The sequence below is a fragment of the Megalops cyprinoides genome, chromosome 15, assembly GCF_013368585.1.
Source record: "Megalops cyprinoides isolate fMegCyp1 chromosome 15, fMegCyp1.pri, whole genome shotgun sequence".
In the NCBI taxonomy this organism is placed as follows: Eukaryota; Metazoa; Chordata; class Actinopteri; order Elopiformes; family Megalopidae; genus Megalops; species Megalops cyprinoides.
In genome coordinates, this window is record NC_050597.1 from 26,212,949 (window position 1) to 26,231,641 (window position 18,693).

Consider the following 18,693-nt stretch of genomic DNA (forward strand, 5'->3'; position numbering starts at 1 on the left):
ATATTAAAAGCGGGATCAAATCAATCGACCGAAACTCTATTTTGCACTTTAAGAAGTGCAACACAGAAAAACAGCCTAACCTAAAAGCAACTGCCAACAATTTAATGAAATGCTAACACGTTAAGGGCAACATAATTAACTAGGTACTACCAAAGATTAACACATATAGCGATACAGAAAGGGATCGAAAAACGTTCTCCTATTGGGAGACCATCTTTATCACAACATTCCTATAAAGTACTATAATCGCGAAGACGTCCCGTACGGGGAACTGTGCCGGGGAGAGGTGGAGGAGCGGCACTGACCTTGCAGACGAAGAGCAGCAGGTCGGCGTGGCAGGTGAAGTCCATGGAGAGCAGGAAGAGGGCCAGCTTCTGCACCACCGAGATGCAGCGCTCGTGGGCCAGCGTGAAGGGCAGCGGCTCCACCTCGGGCGCCTCCTTGGCCGCCGTGGCCTCCGTGTCCAGCGTGGAGCGCGGCCACTCCGCTGTCCGCCGCAGACGGATCAGGTCCTTAAAGTGCTGCGCGGAGGGAGGGGGGGAGACTCACAACACCGTCCCAAAGGGTGCAAGCTCTCTCATAAAGCTGAGCTACCACACATGATGCAAAACACTTGATTTGCTTTTTCCTCTGCTTAACCTCTTCTGGTTCTACCTCTTGTTGCCGTGTAACCAGCTTCATAGCACCGTGACACAGGGTATGAACGGCATTTATAAAGTTAAGCACATTGATAAAAACTAAAATCAAACCTTGCTTCGTGTCTTAGCACTAGTTCTTGTAACACACTGTGTTGTATGCTGTTGAAATTCATATTTTCATCTTCAAATTTATAAAGCCAATCTAACGCACCCTGGCCAATCAGGAAGCCTATTTACTCTTCCTCTGCTCGTCGCTGTAGCTAGCTCTCGCTCGCCCCTGCGGCGGTGCTGCGCAGTGCGCCGTTCTCCGCTCACCTTTGACGTGGCCTGCTTGAGCTTGGCCTGCTCCACCAGCAGCTTGTAAGAGGAGCCTTTGTTGCTCTGGATTTTCTCCTTCTCGATTTGCTCCACCAGAGCTTTCTGCTTTGCTTTCAATAAATTTAACTGCTGCAATGAAAAGGGCACTATAAATTCACTGCTCCGAGATTCAGGTTTCATGTTTTCAAAACGTACCTCAAGCTTTGACGCTAATGGCAAGTCGACCCAGCTAGGAAAGCTATTCTTTCACGTAAGTTGTGATATCTAATAAATAAATCAAGCATTTTGTTAAAGGGCACCAAGGGCTGTTGTCTGAAAAATTACCAGCAGTTGACCTTAAAATGACTATTTGGCATGACATACCAAATATTATTACACATGGATATATAACTTATTTGTTTGTTTGCTTTTTCTTTCTGGAAAAAGTCAACATGCTCGTAAATGAACCCCAGGGAAAGTTTTAGCTAGATATACCAATACTCGGCACCGAAGTGCAAAGGAATTGGGTTCTATGGGGTGAAAACAGCTTGATGCGTCCAACTATCCACTTCCCCTGTATTTCATTATCCCATATAACAATCCTTGGTACCTTTGAAATTGGCTTTGACACATTAGTTAACAAACAAACTGCTTCGTTTCTGTGAATGACGCGATATAAGGAACGGACACATTACCTGTTTATGATGGACCAGCTGTTTGCGGATCTTCCTTGAATACAAGCGATCTAAGCTGCTGTTGCCTTTGGTTGATCTGTTTAGGCTCTGAGATTGAAGGCTGTTATTTATAAAGCTCCACTGATTCCCTTTTATATGGAGAAAAAACAGAACATGTCAGTCACTCCCAGCCACACACACCACGCAGATGAGAGCAGATCATGTCTTTGGCTGGCTAGAAATACAATGCCCTCCTTCCCACACAGGAACACGAACAGGGCTCTACGCACGCTGAATGCAATTAACTTGAGCAAACATTAGCCTCTTACGCGACTAATCAAACCTGAAACGCACCCAAAGCTAACAGCCACACCACGCAACAGAGAGAAACAGAAGAACAGAAGAAAGCAAGGGTACGCAAAATATTACTCTTGGAAACTGTTGCTGATGTCAGTCATTTTTCTGTGATTACTTCAGCTACCGCTATACTAATGTAGCGCGCAACAGAAGCGAATGCTGTCACGTCGTTCCAGCTGAAACTGACACGCGAGCTTGAAGTTTGGGTCTGGATTTGAGGACGGGCGCAGGGGGCGCACCTGTGAAGACGCGCTCACGCTCCTTCCCGCCCAGGTGCTTCTTGGCGGCGGCCGCCTCGTCCTCCACGCTGGCCACGTAGTCCAGCAGCCGGGACACCAGCATCACCACCCAGCTGATCATGGGGATGTCCAGCACACCTGCCACACACACAGAAGCGCCCGCTGAGTGACCCGCGCGCTGGCCGCCGGCCGAGCCGGGACGCCGCCACGCCGGCCCCCCGAAAGCCCCACCTTCGGTCCGGCGCTGGGCCGCCGCCGGCTGCTGGAGGGGGGACAGCAGGCTGTCCAGGAGGTTGAGCAGGCCCTCCAGCACGCCGCTGTTGCTCAGGGATCTTTGGCCGATGCAGGACAGGAGCATGAAGACCCTGCGGGAAGGGGAGGAGAGGACAGGGTGCGTGAGCCGAGCGCGTCCGGGAAGCGGATACACAAAGTCACTCAGTATATATTGTTGTCATGTAGCAGAAGCCCTCACCCAGAACAGCTTACATATGCCACAGTTTTTACATGTTATCCATTTATACAGCTGGATATTTACTGAGGCAATTGTGGATTAAGTACCTGGACCAAGGGTACAGCAGCAGTGCCCCCGCGGGGAATCGAACCGGCAACCTTCTGGTTACAAACCCTGCTCCTTACAGCTATGGTGCACCGCGCCCCCACTCATGGGCTCTACGTGGGTCTGACGAGATATTGCCGCCTTTCATAGATGGAGCCAAGCTTATATGGCAACTCCCTGTCTGTCTGTTAATAAAATAACTCAAAATACGCCCAGATGAAGGCAGCTTGAGCCGCTACATGTGGGCGGCAGCCTCCTGTTCGTTCCATTGGTGATCTGCCAATACAATTACGACCGAATGAATGTTCTGACCAGCCCGTTTGGACTGCTCTGGGACGAGCATATTTCTGTTTGAATGTAGAAAATGTCAAGGTTTCCCCAGTCCCGTTTCTCCTCCTAACACTGAAAAGGTCAGCACACACGTTTATGGATTTAAATGAAACGTGGTGAAGAGGCTTGTCTTTTGAGACAAGATGGAAATATTAATTTGGGGAGTGTTATGACAACTGCTCAAGGTGGCTCGGGTATGCTCAGGTTCGGCGCTGGGACATCCGCCTTCTGATAGATGTCACTACACGCAGCTCTCTGCCCCGATCCATCTTTTAGTCTTTAAATTTACATTTACATTTCCATTTATTCATTTGGCAGACGCTTTTATCCAAAGCGACTTACATAGGTTACAGTTCTTTACAATGTTATCCATTTATACAGCTGGATATTTACTGAGGCAACTGTGGGTTAAGTACCTTGCCCAAGGGTACAACAGCAGTGTCCCAGCGGGGATCGAACCTTTCAGTTACGAGTCCTGCTCCTTATCCACTATGCTACACTGCCGTCTGACAACCATGAAACAGAGTAAACACCCTGCCCTCTGAGATACAGGCTACCTCGCCCATTTTTTTCAGTCAACAAGAATTTATTACCACAGAGAGTGAGATTAATTACGTTTGGATCTCCAAGGACAAACACCACCAGCAGAATGAGATGTCTGATGAATTAAGCCAAAACGTCACACTCCTACCTAACAGTCCAGAATGGATATAGAGTAATTATCTGAATGCTAAATGATACGCCTAACAGTTATATTTACAGGTCGCAAATATCGTCTAAAGTCTTTTTATAACTTGGTCCTCTTATACAGCACAGCTGAGAGTCAAACTTATCCAAGGCTTATGATCTTTCAGAAGGTTTATTTACATTTACATTTATTCATTTGGCAGACGCTTTTATCCAAAGCGACTTACATAGGTTACAGTTCTTTACAATGTTATCCATATATACAGCTGGATATTTACTGAGGCAACTGTGGGTTAAGTACCTTGCCCAAGGGTACAGCAGCAGTGTCCCAGCGGGGATTGAACCGGCAACCTTTCGGTTACGAGTCCTGCTCCTTAACCACTATGCTACACTGACCTCAGACATCTTTTCTTTTGGCATGAGGTCAATATGAACTCAGTCTCACTCTATCACTTCCTTCCTTCAAAGGCTTCAGGGCAAAAACACTTATAACTTACAGAGCACAATGAAGCCACAGACACCAACAAGCACAATCTCATGGGTCTACTGGCAGAGACATGCCAGCAATAGCAAAAATGTTAATTGATTAGCACCATGTAACGCTCTGCACAAAATGGAACCACGGAACACAAACAAGGAAATAGCTTCCGAGAGCACTTTGAAGTGTACGGCATGGTTTTTGGTGGTGGGTGTGGGGGTGGTTGGGCGCACCTGTCCTGGGGGAAGATGAGAAGCTGCTCGGAGTTGTAGAGCTCCTGCAGGACGTTGGAGAGGAACTGGCCCCACCAGCGCTCGGCCCCGCACAGCTGCACCAGCAGCAGGCCCGCGTGCAGACGGATCTTGGGCGTGCCGCTGATGCACAGGTGCTTGAAGAGCTCCTCACAGGCCTGCGCGTGGAAGGTGCTCTGCAGGACCGAGGGGACCGAGTGGCCTGGAGCCGAGAAAGGGGGAGGGAAGAGAGGAGGGGGGAGGGAAGAGAAGAGGGGGGAGGGAAGAGAAGAGGGGGGGGGGGGAGGAAGGAGAGAGAGAGGAGAGAGACAGAGATGGGGGGGGAGGGGGGGAGAAAGAGGGAGAGGGCAGAGAGTGAGAGAGGGCAGGGAGAGACAGACAGAGACAAAGGGGGGGAGAGGAAGAAAGGGATGGGAGAGAGAGAGAGAGAGAGAGAGAGAGAGAGACAGTACATTACTACTGACTGTGTTTTCATTCTGTACGTGCTTTGGCAATACATACCCTGCCTTAGTCATGCCAATGAGGCTGTTCCGAATTGAACCGACTTGAATTAAGCACACAAAGAGAGGGGTGGAAGTGAAAGAGAAGGGCAGAGTGAGCAAGAGAGAGAGAACCCTGTGAATGAGAGGAGACAAAGCCACAGAAAAAGAGGAGGGAGAAAGAAAGAAGAAAGAGAGGAAGAGCGAGAAAACGAGAGAAAGCCAAACACAGAGGGCAAGTGGGAGAGAGGAGAAAGGACAGCATGTTCATGGACACAACATGAAACCGCTAACTGTGTTGATCCTCACGCAGGGGTGAGAGAACATCAGCTAAAAATACTGCGATGAACACAAAAGTTTAGTATTCCAGAACCAAGTTGCTCCTATTTAAACTTAATGGTTCACTAAAATGATAATGAAATGTGGCAAATTCGAGGGTGAATGAATTCATTACGGACCAATACACTGACAGCTGCATCCCTATTGTGCTGACAGTACCACGTATCACACAAACTAAAATTAACTGGGAAATGGGGTCTCTTTTTGGAGCATTTCGGTTTATAATGCATCTTTATTCAAGACCAAACACTGAGGCACGACACAGCTTGACTTTACACTGGAGCGGCACAGAGGTGGCGCTCCCAACACGTCACGGCCCTTACCCACAATGCCGTGCCCGCCGAACCGATTGTGAAACAGCGCCGTCCGCTGTGGCTTACCAGAAGACCGAGAAACGGACAAAAGCTGAGAGATAATAGGCCGGGGCATTAAAATTCACCCCCGGTACACGGAGTCCCGAAGAAAAGGGCCGCGGAAGCCGCTGGGCGAAAGCGTCGCATTCTCTTTCAGGAGCGCAGCCTCCTCATTGTTCGCAAGTTATTGAGTGTCAAAACTGTGAAAGAGTCAGGCGAAATTACCCAGCTCGGCGGGTGAACGCATTTGGCGCATACAAAGACACAGCGCCTCGGGACCTGGATTCATCCTTAATAACTTTCAAGAGCGGGTCTGATTTCGGCACAGGGGGGGGGGTGCGCAGGGGCTCCGTTCGGGGACGACGTGTGTACCCATTCGCACAATGAACTGGCTGGTACATCACGCACTCGCACGGCTCCGTTGAACTCGTTCTTCAGACGGTTGACCCCGAGAGTTTTCGGGGGACCCCCCGCCGTGAGTTAAGAAATACGGCGAGCAATAGCAACAGAAAAGAGCAGAGCGGCTGCCCGAAGCTGCAAAGAGAATCGCTGAAAAAACAGTCTGTTCTGGACAAAATAGACGGATATTCTTTATGGAATGATGAAAAGGGGAGGACAACAAAAATCAAAAACGGGGTCAGAGCTGTGCTCGACTTCCACAGTGCTGACAAGAGAGTGAAAATTTGAACGAGGGTCATTTGTTCCGTGCCAAAGAGGCTAAGCTGTCCTGTCCCTGTCTGTAAACACGTATATGAACTCCCAGAAAGGCCAGGGGTGGTAAAGAACTATCCTGTGCTGTTTTCAAAAGGAACACTAGTCCAGACAGGGGCATACCATGACATACAGAGACATACCCACTGAGCTATAGACACACCCATCACACAGATGCAGTCCTCTTCAGACAAAGCCTTGCCCTGTTAGACAGAGATAGGCCCGCTCAGCCAGAGCCACACCCAGTGAGACAGAGGTATGCCCCATCCGAAAAGAGCCATGCCCAGACAGACAGATTCCCAGACAGACATACCAGATAGATAGAGACGTGACCAAATATTGACAAGCCCCATCAGACATACCCAATGACACAGAGATATACCACGCTCAGTCACACAGAGACACACCCGGTAAACCAGAGATATGCACAGAGATAAGCCCAGTCAGACAGCAACAGACCCGGCCAGGCAGAGAGAGGAGCCGGCCAGGCAGAGAGAGGGGCCGGCCAGGCAGAGAGAGGGGCCGGCCGGGCAGAGAGAGGGGCCGGCCGGGCAGAGAGAGGGGCCGGCCGGGCAGAGAGAGGGGCCGGCCGGGCAGAGAGAGGGGCCGGCCGGGCAGAGACAGGCCCACCCAGTCCCCGCCCTCACCGTTGGAGGAGTGCAGCAGGCTGAGCAGCGTGTCCAGCAGGTAGCGGATGATGGTGCGCAGCTGCTCGGTGGAGGAGTTCTGGATGAGCTCTTTGGGGTCGTAGGCCTCGGGCAGCAGCTTGCGGCTGGCGCCCAGGGAGACGCGCAGCCGCTGCACGGCGTGGTGCGCCAGGTTGAGCTGCAGCTGCAGCTGGATGCAGTCCTGGTAGGCCGAGAAGACCCGCGTGTCCTCCTCCACCGCCTTGTCCGGCTTGCGCAGGAAGTACTGTGCGTTGTTGGCACTGTTGAGCGGCGGCAGGTCGATGTTCTGCAGCAGGGTCTCCAGCCGGTGGCACGCCAGGTTATACCTGTGCAGAGAGAGAGAGGGCCGTGAGGCTGTCTGGTAAAACCCATTAACAACACCTAATACTACAGCCCACTGCAAGTGTACTCTTCATCATCAACTCTTTGCCTTCACACTCAGCGCCTGTGAAATCTTAAGGGTTTGTATGTGTTTCTTATGCATATCGTGCATATTCCCTGGCATTTCAAACTCCGGATAGTGTCCTGGGCCAGCGCATCCCTGGCCTCATAGGAGCGCAACATCTCCATCTATAACCTATAGACACTAAGACCTGAGGAGCTGAATCAGATTGGTTTGTTTATCATGAAAGCCAAGAGAACCACACCAGGCGTTTTGGTTGAATGACACTGTAGATACATTGCTCTCTGAGCCCAGGGTTGAGTTAACTACAGGCTTGACATTGGTTATGTTATATTTTAGCTTTAAATTTGTTCATCATCCAAGTACGCTTTGTTCTAATGACGAGGATTTAACTTTCTTAGAAAGGAAGTAATCCTCAGAAGACCTTCAAAAGGCCAATTTCAGATCAGATTAAGCTGCTCCGAGTCAAATGAGTCATGAAAAATCTGGAATCCAAAAACCCAAAGAGCAAAACTAACAAAACTAAGCAGTCATGTCAGTGACTTCAAAGCTAGGGAGGGGAAAAAACAGCTTCTAATAATAAATTCAGATGTGAGCACGGACTCCCATACTGGGAATGGGAAGGAATGAGTGAATATAACAGCGAGGGGGGAAATAAACAACCATCTGTTCTGAAGCCTCTGAAAAAAAAGAATAAAACAAAAACAAACACAAGACGTTTCTCCTTCTGTCTGATTGCAGCTGACTGGTTTTCATTCCAAGACCAGGTGTTGTTGGTACGGCCTGTTAGTTATGGTCTGTCTGGTGGGGACAGTATGGAGGGTGGGGATGGTGCTGATGGTGTGGATGGTGTGGATGGTGGGTATGCTGTGGATGGTATGGCTGGTTGGGATGGTGTGGATGGTGGGTATGCTGTGGATGGTACGGCTGGTTGGGATGGTGTGGATGGTGGGTGTGCTGTGGATGGTATGGCTGGCTGGGCTGGTTGGGATGGTGTGGATGGTGGGTGTGCTGTGGATGGTATGGCTGGCAGGGCTGGTTGGGATGGTGTGGATGGTGGGTATGCTGTGGATGGTACGGCTGGTTGGGATGGTGTGGATGGTGGGTGTGCTGTGGATGGTATGGCTGGCTGGGATGGTTGGGATGGTGTGGATGGTGGGTGTGCTGTGGATGGTATGGCTGGCTGGGCTGGTTGGGATGGTGTGGATGGTGGGTATGCTGTGGATGGTACGGCTGGTTGGGATGGTGTGGATGGTGGGTATGCTGTGGATGGTACGGCTGGTTGGGATGGTGTGGATGGTGGGTGTGCTGTGGATGGTATGGCTGGTTGGGATGGTGTGGATGGTGTGGATGGTGGGTATGCTGTGGATGGTACGGCTGGCTGGGCTGGCACGGCTACGGTACCTGCACTGGATGTCCTCCTGCAGCGCCACCATCATGGCGAGGTGCTGGTCCACGTCGGGCTGGCTGGCAGCATCGCTCTCGCCCCGCAGGGGGTCGTGCATCAGCTTCAGCTCGCTCTCCCACGGCAGGATGTAGGTGTGGCCGTAGTAGAAGCCCAGCGGGATCTTGGCCCGGGCGTTGGTGCTGCCGTAGCGCCCAATCACAGTGATCTGCGGGGGAGGGGAAATCAGTGCAGTCAGGTGTATCTACAGCTGTTTCACGTGCACTACTGTGCACCACTCCTGTGCACCACGCAGGAAAAACCTAGGAAAAATGCAGCTGTGGTCCAAGCACATACAAGTTGAATGGTCAGCAATGTGAACTCTCTCCACACACAGCTCTGGCCCTTTCACTTGTGATCATGTGGATTCCTGTTTTATTGTCCACTTAATGAGATGCATCTTTATTTTCTGTCAAAGTCAGGGTATTGCCAAGTCTTCAGGTATCTGGGACAGGTCTGCATGTGAAATTCACGTGTGGTTAAGCAACAGAATACACTGAATACAGGGATGTCAACACTTGGTCTTCAGGTCCAGAGGAGTGTCCCTACTATAAATGCAGGTACTGGTGAAGCCGAAGGCCGTGGCGAGCCGCCGCTGCCGCTCACCTTCATGAACCTGCAGACGGGGGGCGGCAGGAGGTCGTGCAGGATGAGCGAGTGCGTGCTGATGTCGGTGGCCACCACCAGCCGCCGCCCGTCCACCTCCTCGCCCAGCGTCCAGATGTCGATGGAGAGGGACGCCAGGTCGCCGCAGGTGGGGATCAGCACGTCCGTCAGCAGGACGGGCCGGCCAAAGTCCAGCGTGACGAATCGCCGGGCTCCTGCGACAGAGAGCCACCACTTTAACCAAGGCACCCCAAAATCACATTACCCCCATTTGCTCATGTACCCGTGTTTTCAATGTGAAAGCCTCATCAGCTTCGTATGGCATTTGTATACACCTGCATACCCCTAATGTGACTGAACTCTTCATTCTCTCGTTCTACCAGCGTCATGTGTCGAGTGCCCTCATGTTAATCAAGCAAAAAATAAACAGAGAAAAACTACTTCTATGACAGCATGACACAAGAAAACCAAACTTTCGTTGCTCAAGGATGCCCCCGCAGGTAGGTGACGGCATGGCGGTTCTCACCGGAGTGCATGCGCTCGATGATGATGGACTGGTGTGGAGGGGGCTGGAGGAAGTGAGAGGCCTGGGAGATGGCCAGCGCCAGTCCGCTCCCCATCGGGTTCTGTCAACAGGCAAGCAGTGATAAGCACCAGAGGCATCACACTGTCCGCAGTACAAAATGTAAAACATATATGCAGAATGCATACTCGAAGACTGATACAAAATCAGTCATTTTGACGTTATCATGCAGCGGTGTACATGTACACAAATGTGAAATGCCTTAAAATATCCTCTTCATGTTGTCATCTTAAGAGTGCGAGTGATTTTTAAGAATGAAGCACACACACCATCAAAGGTACTCAGAGTTCCTCTACGAGTTAAAAATCCAAGGAGAGCACTAAGCTGAACGATCCAGGCATTTATTAATCTTAGTAATTATGGCTTGTAAGGGCTTATAAATGTAGAAATGAAACAAAATTCATCCCTAATATTTAAACCTTACTAATCTGTAATTCCTGTAAGGAACAGTGACTTATCTGTCTGTTGTAACACATCCAACAGAGTTCATTTTAGTAAATTTTCCAGTAAAAAAAAGTGAAACACATATTAAACTCTAACACTGAGGTGCACTGCTGCTGGGTTTAAACAGAGAGCAGACAGAGGTGGCCGGGCCGGCGAGAGGCTGACCGGCTTGGCCTTGTGGGTGTTCTTGTTGTGCGCGGCCAGGTTGACGGGGGGCGGGTCGATGATGGAGCCGGGGAAGAGCTGGGCCAGCTCCACGCTGATGGCAGCCGACACGGCCTCGTTGGGCGGGGTCAGGGGCGGCGTCATGAAGAGGGGCGTGGTCTTGGGCGTGGGGGGGATGACGTCGGAAGGGTGGATGAAGAAGCCGGGGGCGGTGGAGGGGTTGGAAGGCACCGAGTTGTGGATGGGCCCCACCGCTGACGCCGCGGCTGCTGCTGCCGAGGTGGTCTGGTGCAGCTTGGCCTCCAGTTTGGCCTTCTGTTCCACACAGAAGAGGATTACCAACAAGCTACAAATGCTACATGAACACTACTTGACTGTTACGCGACCATGTCAGGACTAGCCTAGCAAGCACCAGTTAGGGAGCCAAAGAGTGCGATGCGGTGATCATGGGGCAAAGGTACACGTAGTTTTCTGGTCTTTCTTTGTTAAGCCATTTTTAAACCTGTTGCACAATCTTTACTTTTTTTTTTAACAACCCACTGATAACCACCCAGGGTTTTTACTGCCCCATGGTAAAAAGAAATCTACAGATGTCTTTGCCTTGAAAACAAATACTACAGCAGAGACTTGTGTGTCAGTTTGTGCTGTTTGCCCTGGTTGGAAACTGATATGAATGATGTGAATTACATTAGTAAATAATTACAATTCACTGCAGGCCACCCAGAGTATGGCAACCTCTCTTTGTCTAACACCTTAATACATATATGGCGATAGTGTCATCGCTTTCCCAAAACAGTTTTGTCAAGGTGTGTATGTGTGTGAGTGAGTGTGTGAGAGTGAGTGTGTGTGTACGTGAGTGTATGTAAGTATGTGTGAGTCTGTGTGTGTGCGTGTACGTGAGTCTGTGTGATCGCCTGTGTGTGCGCGTGTGTGAGTCGGTGTGTGTGCGTGGGTGTGTATGTGTGTGAGAGCGTGCGTGAGCATGCGTGTGTGTGAGCGTGTGTGCGTATGTGAGCGTATGTGAGCGAGTCGGTGTGAGCGTGTGTGCGTATGTGAGCGTGCGTGTGTGTGAGTCGGTGTGAGCGTGTGTGCGTATGTGATCGTCTGTGTGTGCGCGTGTGTGTGCGTGTGTGTGAGCGTATGTGAGCATATGTGAGCGTGCGTATGTGAGCGTGCGTGAGCGTGTGTGAGCGTGCGTGTGTGTGAGTCGGTGTGAGCGTGTGTGCGTATGTGAGCGTGCGTGCGTATGTGAGCGTGCGTGTGTGTGAGTCGGTGTGAGCGTGTGTGCGTATGTGAGCGTGTGTGAGCGTGTGTGAGTGTGCGTGAGTCGGTGTGAGCGTGTGTGCGTATGTGAGCGTGCGTGTGTGTGAGTCGGTGTGAGCGTGCGTGAGTCGGTGTGTCTCCGACCTGCTGCTGAAGCTTGAGCAGCTGCTGCTGTTTCTCCTGCAGCACCTGCAGCTGCTGCTCCGCAGACACCATGGCGTGGGACAGGGACTGCAGCGCCACCTGCGCCGCCGAGCTCAGCGCCGTCGACGCCTCCCCCACCGTGCCGGCCGACAGCCCGCCCACCGTCGGGGTCACCCCGAACGTGCTCACTGCGCGGAGACGGGACCACAGGTCACGCGAGGGCACGGCGCACACACACACACACAGCAGCCTCAGCGTAGCTACAGTACAGCTACAGTACAAACAGCATAACTAAAGCTCAGTTTAGGGAGGACCCAACATTTAGGAGCAGTAATTTATCCTCGTGGAGAATCCAACAAACCATTGTTGTTGGTATTCTTGTAAGACAATTTAAGTTCCGTCATCCAACGCTTAACGAACCTTCAGGAGAGAAACACAAAGGCAGAGTGAAAGGGGTAGTAAATAAAAGGGTATGTACCGGTGAACATACTTGCATCATCCCTCTCCACCCTAGTACCGTCACTAGTGGAGACGCAAGTAAAGTGCAGCGGCTCCACCTCCAGGAGCCCCGTGAGGGCGGTGAAGCTCCCCTCCGCTGCCGCACAGCTGCTTACCTTACCATTCCCTGCAGAGAGAGGGGGAGAGGGGGGCGCCGAGGCTGTTACGTCACACACTGTCCTCACACATTATATCACGCTGCGGCCTGTCCTCTCACACATTATATCACACTGCGGCCTGAAGCCTGGCCTCTCACACATTATATCACACTGCGGCCTGAGGCATGTCCTCTCACACATTATATCACACTGCGGCCTGAGGCATGTCCTCTCACACATTATATCACGCTGCAGCCTGTCCTCTCACACATGATATCACACTGCAGCCTGAGGCATGTCCTCTCACATTACATCACACTGCAGCCTGTCCTCTCACACATTATATCACGCTGCAGCCCATGGCAGGTCCTGCCTCGCATCACACAGGGACAGTGCAGTGTCTGTTACAGACCGGACAGGAGACACGCTAGCACAGCTGATGCTGACAGCTTTCAGCACAGACTTTGTCATGTGACACGGGAAAGTCGCTGACACCGATGTCTGAGGCCTGGGAGGCTTCGTCATGTTACAGCTCCCACTAGGCACTTACTGTGATTCTACAGTCCTACGCGTGTCAGGCAATGCTGAGCTTGTCTGAGCTGTCAAAACAGTCTTCCACACAGGAACCGATGTGGTTTAAACCAGGTGACGCCCTCTATCATGTGGTTACTGCTGATGTTCTTGTTCAAATCAAAATTAGGCGCTCTCTGTGTCAACAAGTGGAGGTGCAGTGCGAACCTGAGAGAATGTCGGAGAGGTCGATCTCGTCGGACTGGACGCCGATGCTGCTGTTGAAGGCGTTCTTGCAGGAGGAGCCACTGACCTCCAGGTCAAATAAGACTGGGTCAAAGGGAGAGCTGTACAGGCCATATCTGAGGAGACAACCAATCCAGACAATCAAGACGACTGAATGTGACAGATAACAGACATCAGAAATAAAGACATGGGTTCAATCTGAGATATGGAGGTAAAGCTAAAAGTAGCTCAAAAGATCATGGACCAGATCAAATAATTCTTTGCAAGGACACTCGTGCAGAGTTACCATCTCAAATAAATCAAAAATCTTCCCAGAATGCACTGTGTATATCCATGTGCTTTAACGCTTTCCTTGGGTTTAAAACACAGCTTATTTTCACTGAAATTTAAAAATCGAACTGGAGCCTTCCTTACTTCAAAATTCCCCATCTGTGGTTAGAGAGATACAATGAGCAATGGTAGCAAGATAAAATTGGATTACTGAATTATTAGCTTCATTGTTAAAGCAATACCAAGAATCTAAAAATCAAAAATCCATTGCCAACAACAAACTAAACCCGGGGCAGGACAGGCAACCCCCAGGCGGTAGCACTAGCGCTGGCTGTGTGGGTCCAGGTTTACTGTGACTCGGTTCCTTGGTTTGGAGCAGCAGGTGAGGGGTGCCGGCGGGCCGCTCACCTGGTCTGCAGCAGAGCCTCGAGGGGCGTGAGCCGGTCCTGCAGCTGCCGGGACACGGCGGTGAGCAGGGCGGCGCAGGCCGTGCTGCAGCCCGCCAGGTCCTCGTCCTTCACGTAGTTCAGCAGCACGAAGTACCAGAACACCGAGCCTGCGGGGGGGGGGGGGAGCCCGGGTCAGACGCCGTCACCTGCAGCACGCCTTTCCCTACTCCCTACACTACAACATGGACATTACTGAGGCCCCATCACCTGCAGCACGCCTTTCCCTACTCCCTACGCTACAACATGGACATTACTGAGGCCCCATCACCTGCAGCACGCCTTTCCCTACGCTACAACATGGACATTACTGAGGCCCCATCACCTGCAGCACGCCTTTCCCTACTCCCTACGCTACAACATGGCCATTACTGAGGCCTCATCACCTGCAGCACGCCTTTCCCTACTCCCTACGCTACAACATGGCCATTACTGAGGCCTCATCACCTGCAGCACGCCTTTCCCTACTCCCTACGCTACAACATGGCCATTACTGAGGCCTCTCTCCCAGCCCGAACAACAGCGGGCGACATTATTCAGTCTTACGCTGCAAGGGCAGCGGACGCACAGGATTGTGGGGGGGAACACTTGCTCCTTGTCACTTGAAACAGAAAGCCTAAGTTATCTTCCAAAAATGTTTTGCAAATGCTCTGATTTAACAAGCAGTTCACCAAACAGTTTGTTTTGTGCCCATTAAATCCTAATTGTAGGGGCAACTTGCTTTGAAAAATACAGATCGTGCAAGTTGAAGAAAACCGGGGCTGACATACAGAGCCAAAAAATGTACGTAAAAACAAAATCCTACAATGGGGCTAGAGAGAGGAAAGGCTCAGATATGTTTTTTTTTCTTAGTGTTTTAAATCAAAATCTATTATCTGCAATGAAGTAAAAAAAGTAAACTGTTGTTTTTAAATCAAGCAACCAGTCTGGCAGCAGAACACTGATATTCATGACAAATGATGCAATAAGCATTTCTAATTAGGCATCGACCGATAGGTTGGCAGGCTGATAACAGCCATTCCTCATGCAATCGGTATTGGCCAATGAGAAGCTGATCACGGGCCAATAATGGTTCCCCTCTGCCTTACACCAACTTGGTGCTGACTCCAATGCCAACTGTGCTGCTTTGATGCTCGCTAATGATTCCAGTCAGTGACTCAGCGATAAAGCAGACCGCCCTCAGAGGATTGTGGAACCAGCCGGTGGCAGCAGAAAGACTAAAAAAGCGAGATGCTTAGCGTGATTGGCCGAGCACCATGTAGTGTCATTACATTCTAATTGTTCCATAGTGTAAAATTTAAAGGTAAGTCAAAGCCAGCCACCACATGGCACAAAGAAATTGTTTGTTGAAATGCCTCTGAAAGTGTTGAAAAAAATGTTGCAAGTTGGCCATATTATATACTGCACTCAAACATGTACTGTTTGTACAGAAGTGTATATTTTAAGATGAAAAGAAAAATGAGCACCGGTTTTTTTCTGATGAAATACACTGCAAGTGCTGCACTCTTTGGTGTTGCTCAACACTCCGACATGATGAAACACAACATATTTAGCTTCCATGTGTATTTTCGTTTTTCATTTCTTGCAGATGACTGAGAAGCAAATGCAGCCGGCAAAGGCCCACATTCTGCAACATTTTATCAGGGCGTAATATCAGTGAACCCAAACGCACGCTGAATAGATCCGATCTGCCCAAAACCCAGCGCGGTGGAGAGAATGCGAGCACTTTCGTTATGAGCGCAGGAGGTTTCAGAGGGCGCGGTCTGACTCCTCGGAGCACGGGCGCGTACGTACCCCCCGTCGCTGCCGCGGGCAGGTAAGGCATGTTGTCCAGCAGAGCCTTCAGCAGCGCCGAGCCAAACCCCTGCTGACTGGGGTCCCCCTTCCCGTTGCTGCAACGGCGATAACACATGTGGTTGACTTCAGAGACGCACACAAAAACAACACAAACACGTGAACCGCAAACAAGGGAACAAGCGTCCCGCCGCCTTTTACGTTTGCCTCGGTATGCAACGCCGGGGACATCAGAGGAGCTTTTACCGTAGAAGCTAGGCAGCGGCGTGACGGTTCCTGTAAACCCTCGTACTGGGCGAACGCTCACCTGATGCAGAGCGCGAGGAAGCGGGCGCACTTGTGGGCTATGCTGCGGCCGGCCTCGAAGAAGCACACCCGCACGATGTCCGTCAGCCGCTTGCGCGTCTTCGTCAGCAGCCCCTCCTTGCCCTCCCTCAGGCTGGAGAGGGGACAAAAAAAAAACAGACAGACGGAGACAAAAATTAACCTCAGAAGAATCCCACAGGAAAGGCAGGGGCCGGGCTCAGGGCAGCCTGCGCCTGCAGCGCTTTGCAATTACTGTGCGAATATTCCCACTGCGATTTCCTCTGCTTCCTGACCTGAATGTGAATGTGAACATGAGTGCTGCATTTGTAAAACGCTGACTTTTCTGTTGACTCGAATCGAATGTCGAGGTTTCATCCTTGTGAGGCTACCACACCGATCGATCTCCTTGTACGTATCTAAACACTGAATCGGCTGGGGACTGAACCCACAATCTTCCCGTGTCAGAGCGGATGCTAACCACCAGGCTAATAGATAGCGAAGCACAAGAGCCGCTATGTTAATAGACTAATGTGGTTAAAAGTGAAGGCGCTGTTACAGATAAAGGCCTCCGCCTCCTTATTTCCGGCTGTTCTGAGTACAGTGACCGACCTGCAGGGTCCATTGGAATAGACCCCGGCCAGCCAGCACAGGATGTCCAGGACCAGGCTCTGGGAGTGCTCGGTCACCGGGCGCTCCTCCGTCCTCTTGCACAGGCTGTTCAGCAGCTTCTCGTGGAACTCTGGGAACTGCAGCATGGCACAGCGCTGGACTCTGCAATGGGGGAGACAACCAAGTCGGTCACTAATGCTCTGTTGGGGACAGGTACTTGAAGGGACATCATTAATATACAATGTGCAGAGGTCGCACCTTTCTTTGGGTATGGAGGTTTTCTTGAACCTCCGGATTGTCACTGACACCTCCTGGAGGAGATCACAGCCACGGAGGTTGTCCGGCTTTTTCGAGGCGGGGGGAGGCTCCGCCTTGGAAGTGGAGGCCTTCTCCTGGGCGAGGAATGGGGAAGAAAGCAGAGATTCAGATTTCACACGACGATCACCTTATAAAGTACCACCAGATAATGTCACATCAGCAGATAATGCCAAATGACAGAGAGGGCTGCGATGCATGTATAAGCCAGCTATGCCAAAGGACAAAAGATTCACATGCAACCTTTAATATGCAACTTTCATATGTAACATTTAAATACCACCTAGCATGGCATTACCCTGACAGCGAGAGGTAGGGGGAGGAAGGGGAGGACAATCTTGTACCAACTGAATTCTTCACAAGCTTCTTCCATCCGCACGAACTGTAAAGGCTAATGAGATCTCAATCTGGAGCGACAAGCCAATGAACTCAAACCCGCTCCAAGATCTCAGCGCGATCCCAGTTTATCAGCACGGGCTAACTCCTCTCACCCCTCTCACTCGTTTCTTCCCATTGAGATATCGGAATCAAATATCTGAGAGTCAGCATCTTAGAACCCTAACCCTAACCCTAACCCTTAGAACCCTAACCCAAACCCTTAAAGCCCTAACCCTAACCCTCAGAACCCTAACCCTAACCCTTAGAACCCTAACCCTAAGAACCCTAAACCTTAGAGCCCTAACCCTTAGAACCCTAACCCTCAGAACCCTAACCAAGAACCCTACCCCTAACCCTTAAAACCCTAACCCAAAGAACCCTAATCCTAACCCTAACCCTTAGAACCCTAACCCCAACCCTTAGAACCCTTACCCTAACCCTTAGAACCCTTACCCTAACCCTTAGAACCCTAACCCTAACCCGGCGACATGCCGAATCTTTCGATTCGCAGAGCGACCCGTCCACAGCAGAGCGTGTCGTGTAACACCGCGCCGTCTCTGCAGGCGGCGCAGAGAGAGGCCCGAGGCGGGCACCTTGGTGGTCTGCGCCCTCTGCAGCAGGGAGGACAGGGAGTGCGCCTTGCTGCTCTGCGGCTTGGCGGTGGGCATCCTCACCACCGGCCGGGGGCTCTCCTCCGCGCCCTTGTCGCTCACCGCCTTGATGTGCACCAGGAAGGAGCGGTACTTTCCGCCCGCCATACCTGGAGGGGGGCGGACGGGCAGGTCACCACGCTGAACACGTTCCAAAGCTACCACAAACATTTAAGGCTTCGTTTCGGATTTTAGCCTGACCGGACAGATATCACTGCAATATCCATGCTGGTCAATAACTTTGGACTGTAGTTCTGTAATACTCAATGTAATTCACGTAGCTGTTGGGCAACGCATTACATGTTAATGGATGGAGTAACAATCTATAGGTGACTTATGCTGCTGTTGAAGGTCTAGGATGCAAATTATTCAACACTCTTAACTGTTGAATGATGATTGTTTTTTCATGAATTTGCCACGTCTGACAAGTATTCAGAAACTGGGATTTTCACAGCACAGGTGTT

At 51.0% G+C, this 18,693-nt stretch overlaps 1 protein-coding gene across 1 annotated transcript in view; it reads right to left on the bottom strand.

The window, feature by feature from the left end:
* Positions 1-18,693, bottom strand: part of birc6 (baculoviral IAP repeat containing 6) — a 129,908-nt gene that overhangs the window by 83,847 nt on the left and 27,368 nt on the right. The window contains exons 16-35 of the mRNA XM_036546560.1: positions 18,173-18,339; positions 17,145-17,278; positions 16,887-17,048; positions 16,279-16,410; positions 15,972-16,069; positions 14,140-14,287; positions 13,444-13,577; positions 12,588-12,734; positions 12,110-12,297; positions 10,703-11,017; positions 10,037-10,136; positions 9,511-9,725; positions 8,865-9,073; positions 7,037-7,383; positions 4,490-4,709; positions 2,437-2,570; positions 2,206-2,343; positions 1,631-1,758; positions 954-1,085; positions 306-521 (exon numbers count right to left, since the gene is read on the bottom strand). Of these exons, the coding sequence (XP_036402453.1) occupies positions 306-521; positions 954-1,085; positions 1,631-1,758; positions 2,206-2,343; positions 2,437-2,570; positions 4,490-4,709; positions 7,037-7,383; positions 8,865-9,073; positions 9,511-9,725; positions 10,037-10,136; positions 10,703-11,017; positions 12,110-12,297; positions 12,588-12,734; positions 13,444-13,577; positions 14,140-14,287; positions 15,972-16,069; positions 16,279-16,410; positions 16,887-17,048; positions 17,145-17,278; positions 18,173-18,339 (3,464 nt within the window). The remainder of the gene's footprint in view (positions 1-305; positions 522-953; positions 1,086-1,630; positions 1,759-2,205; positions 2,344-2,436; positions 2,571-4,489; positions 4,710-7,036; positions 7,384-8,864; positions 9,074-9,510; positions 9,726-10,036; positions 10,137-10,702; positions 11,018-12,109; positions 12,298-12,587; positions 12,735-13,443; positions 13,578-14,139; positions 14,288-15,971; positions 16,070-16,278; positions 16,411-16,886; positions 17,049-17,144; positions 17,279-18,172; positions 18,340-18,693) is intronic.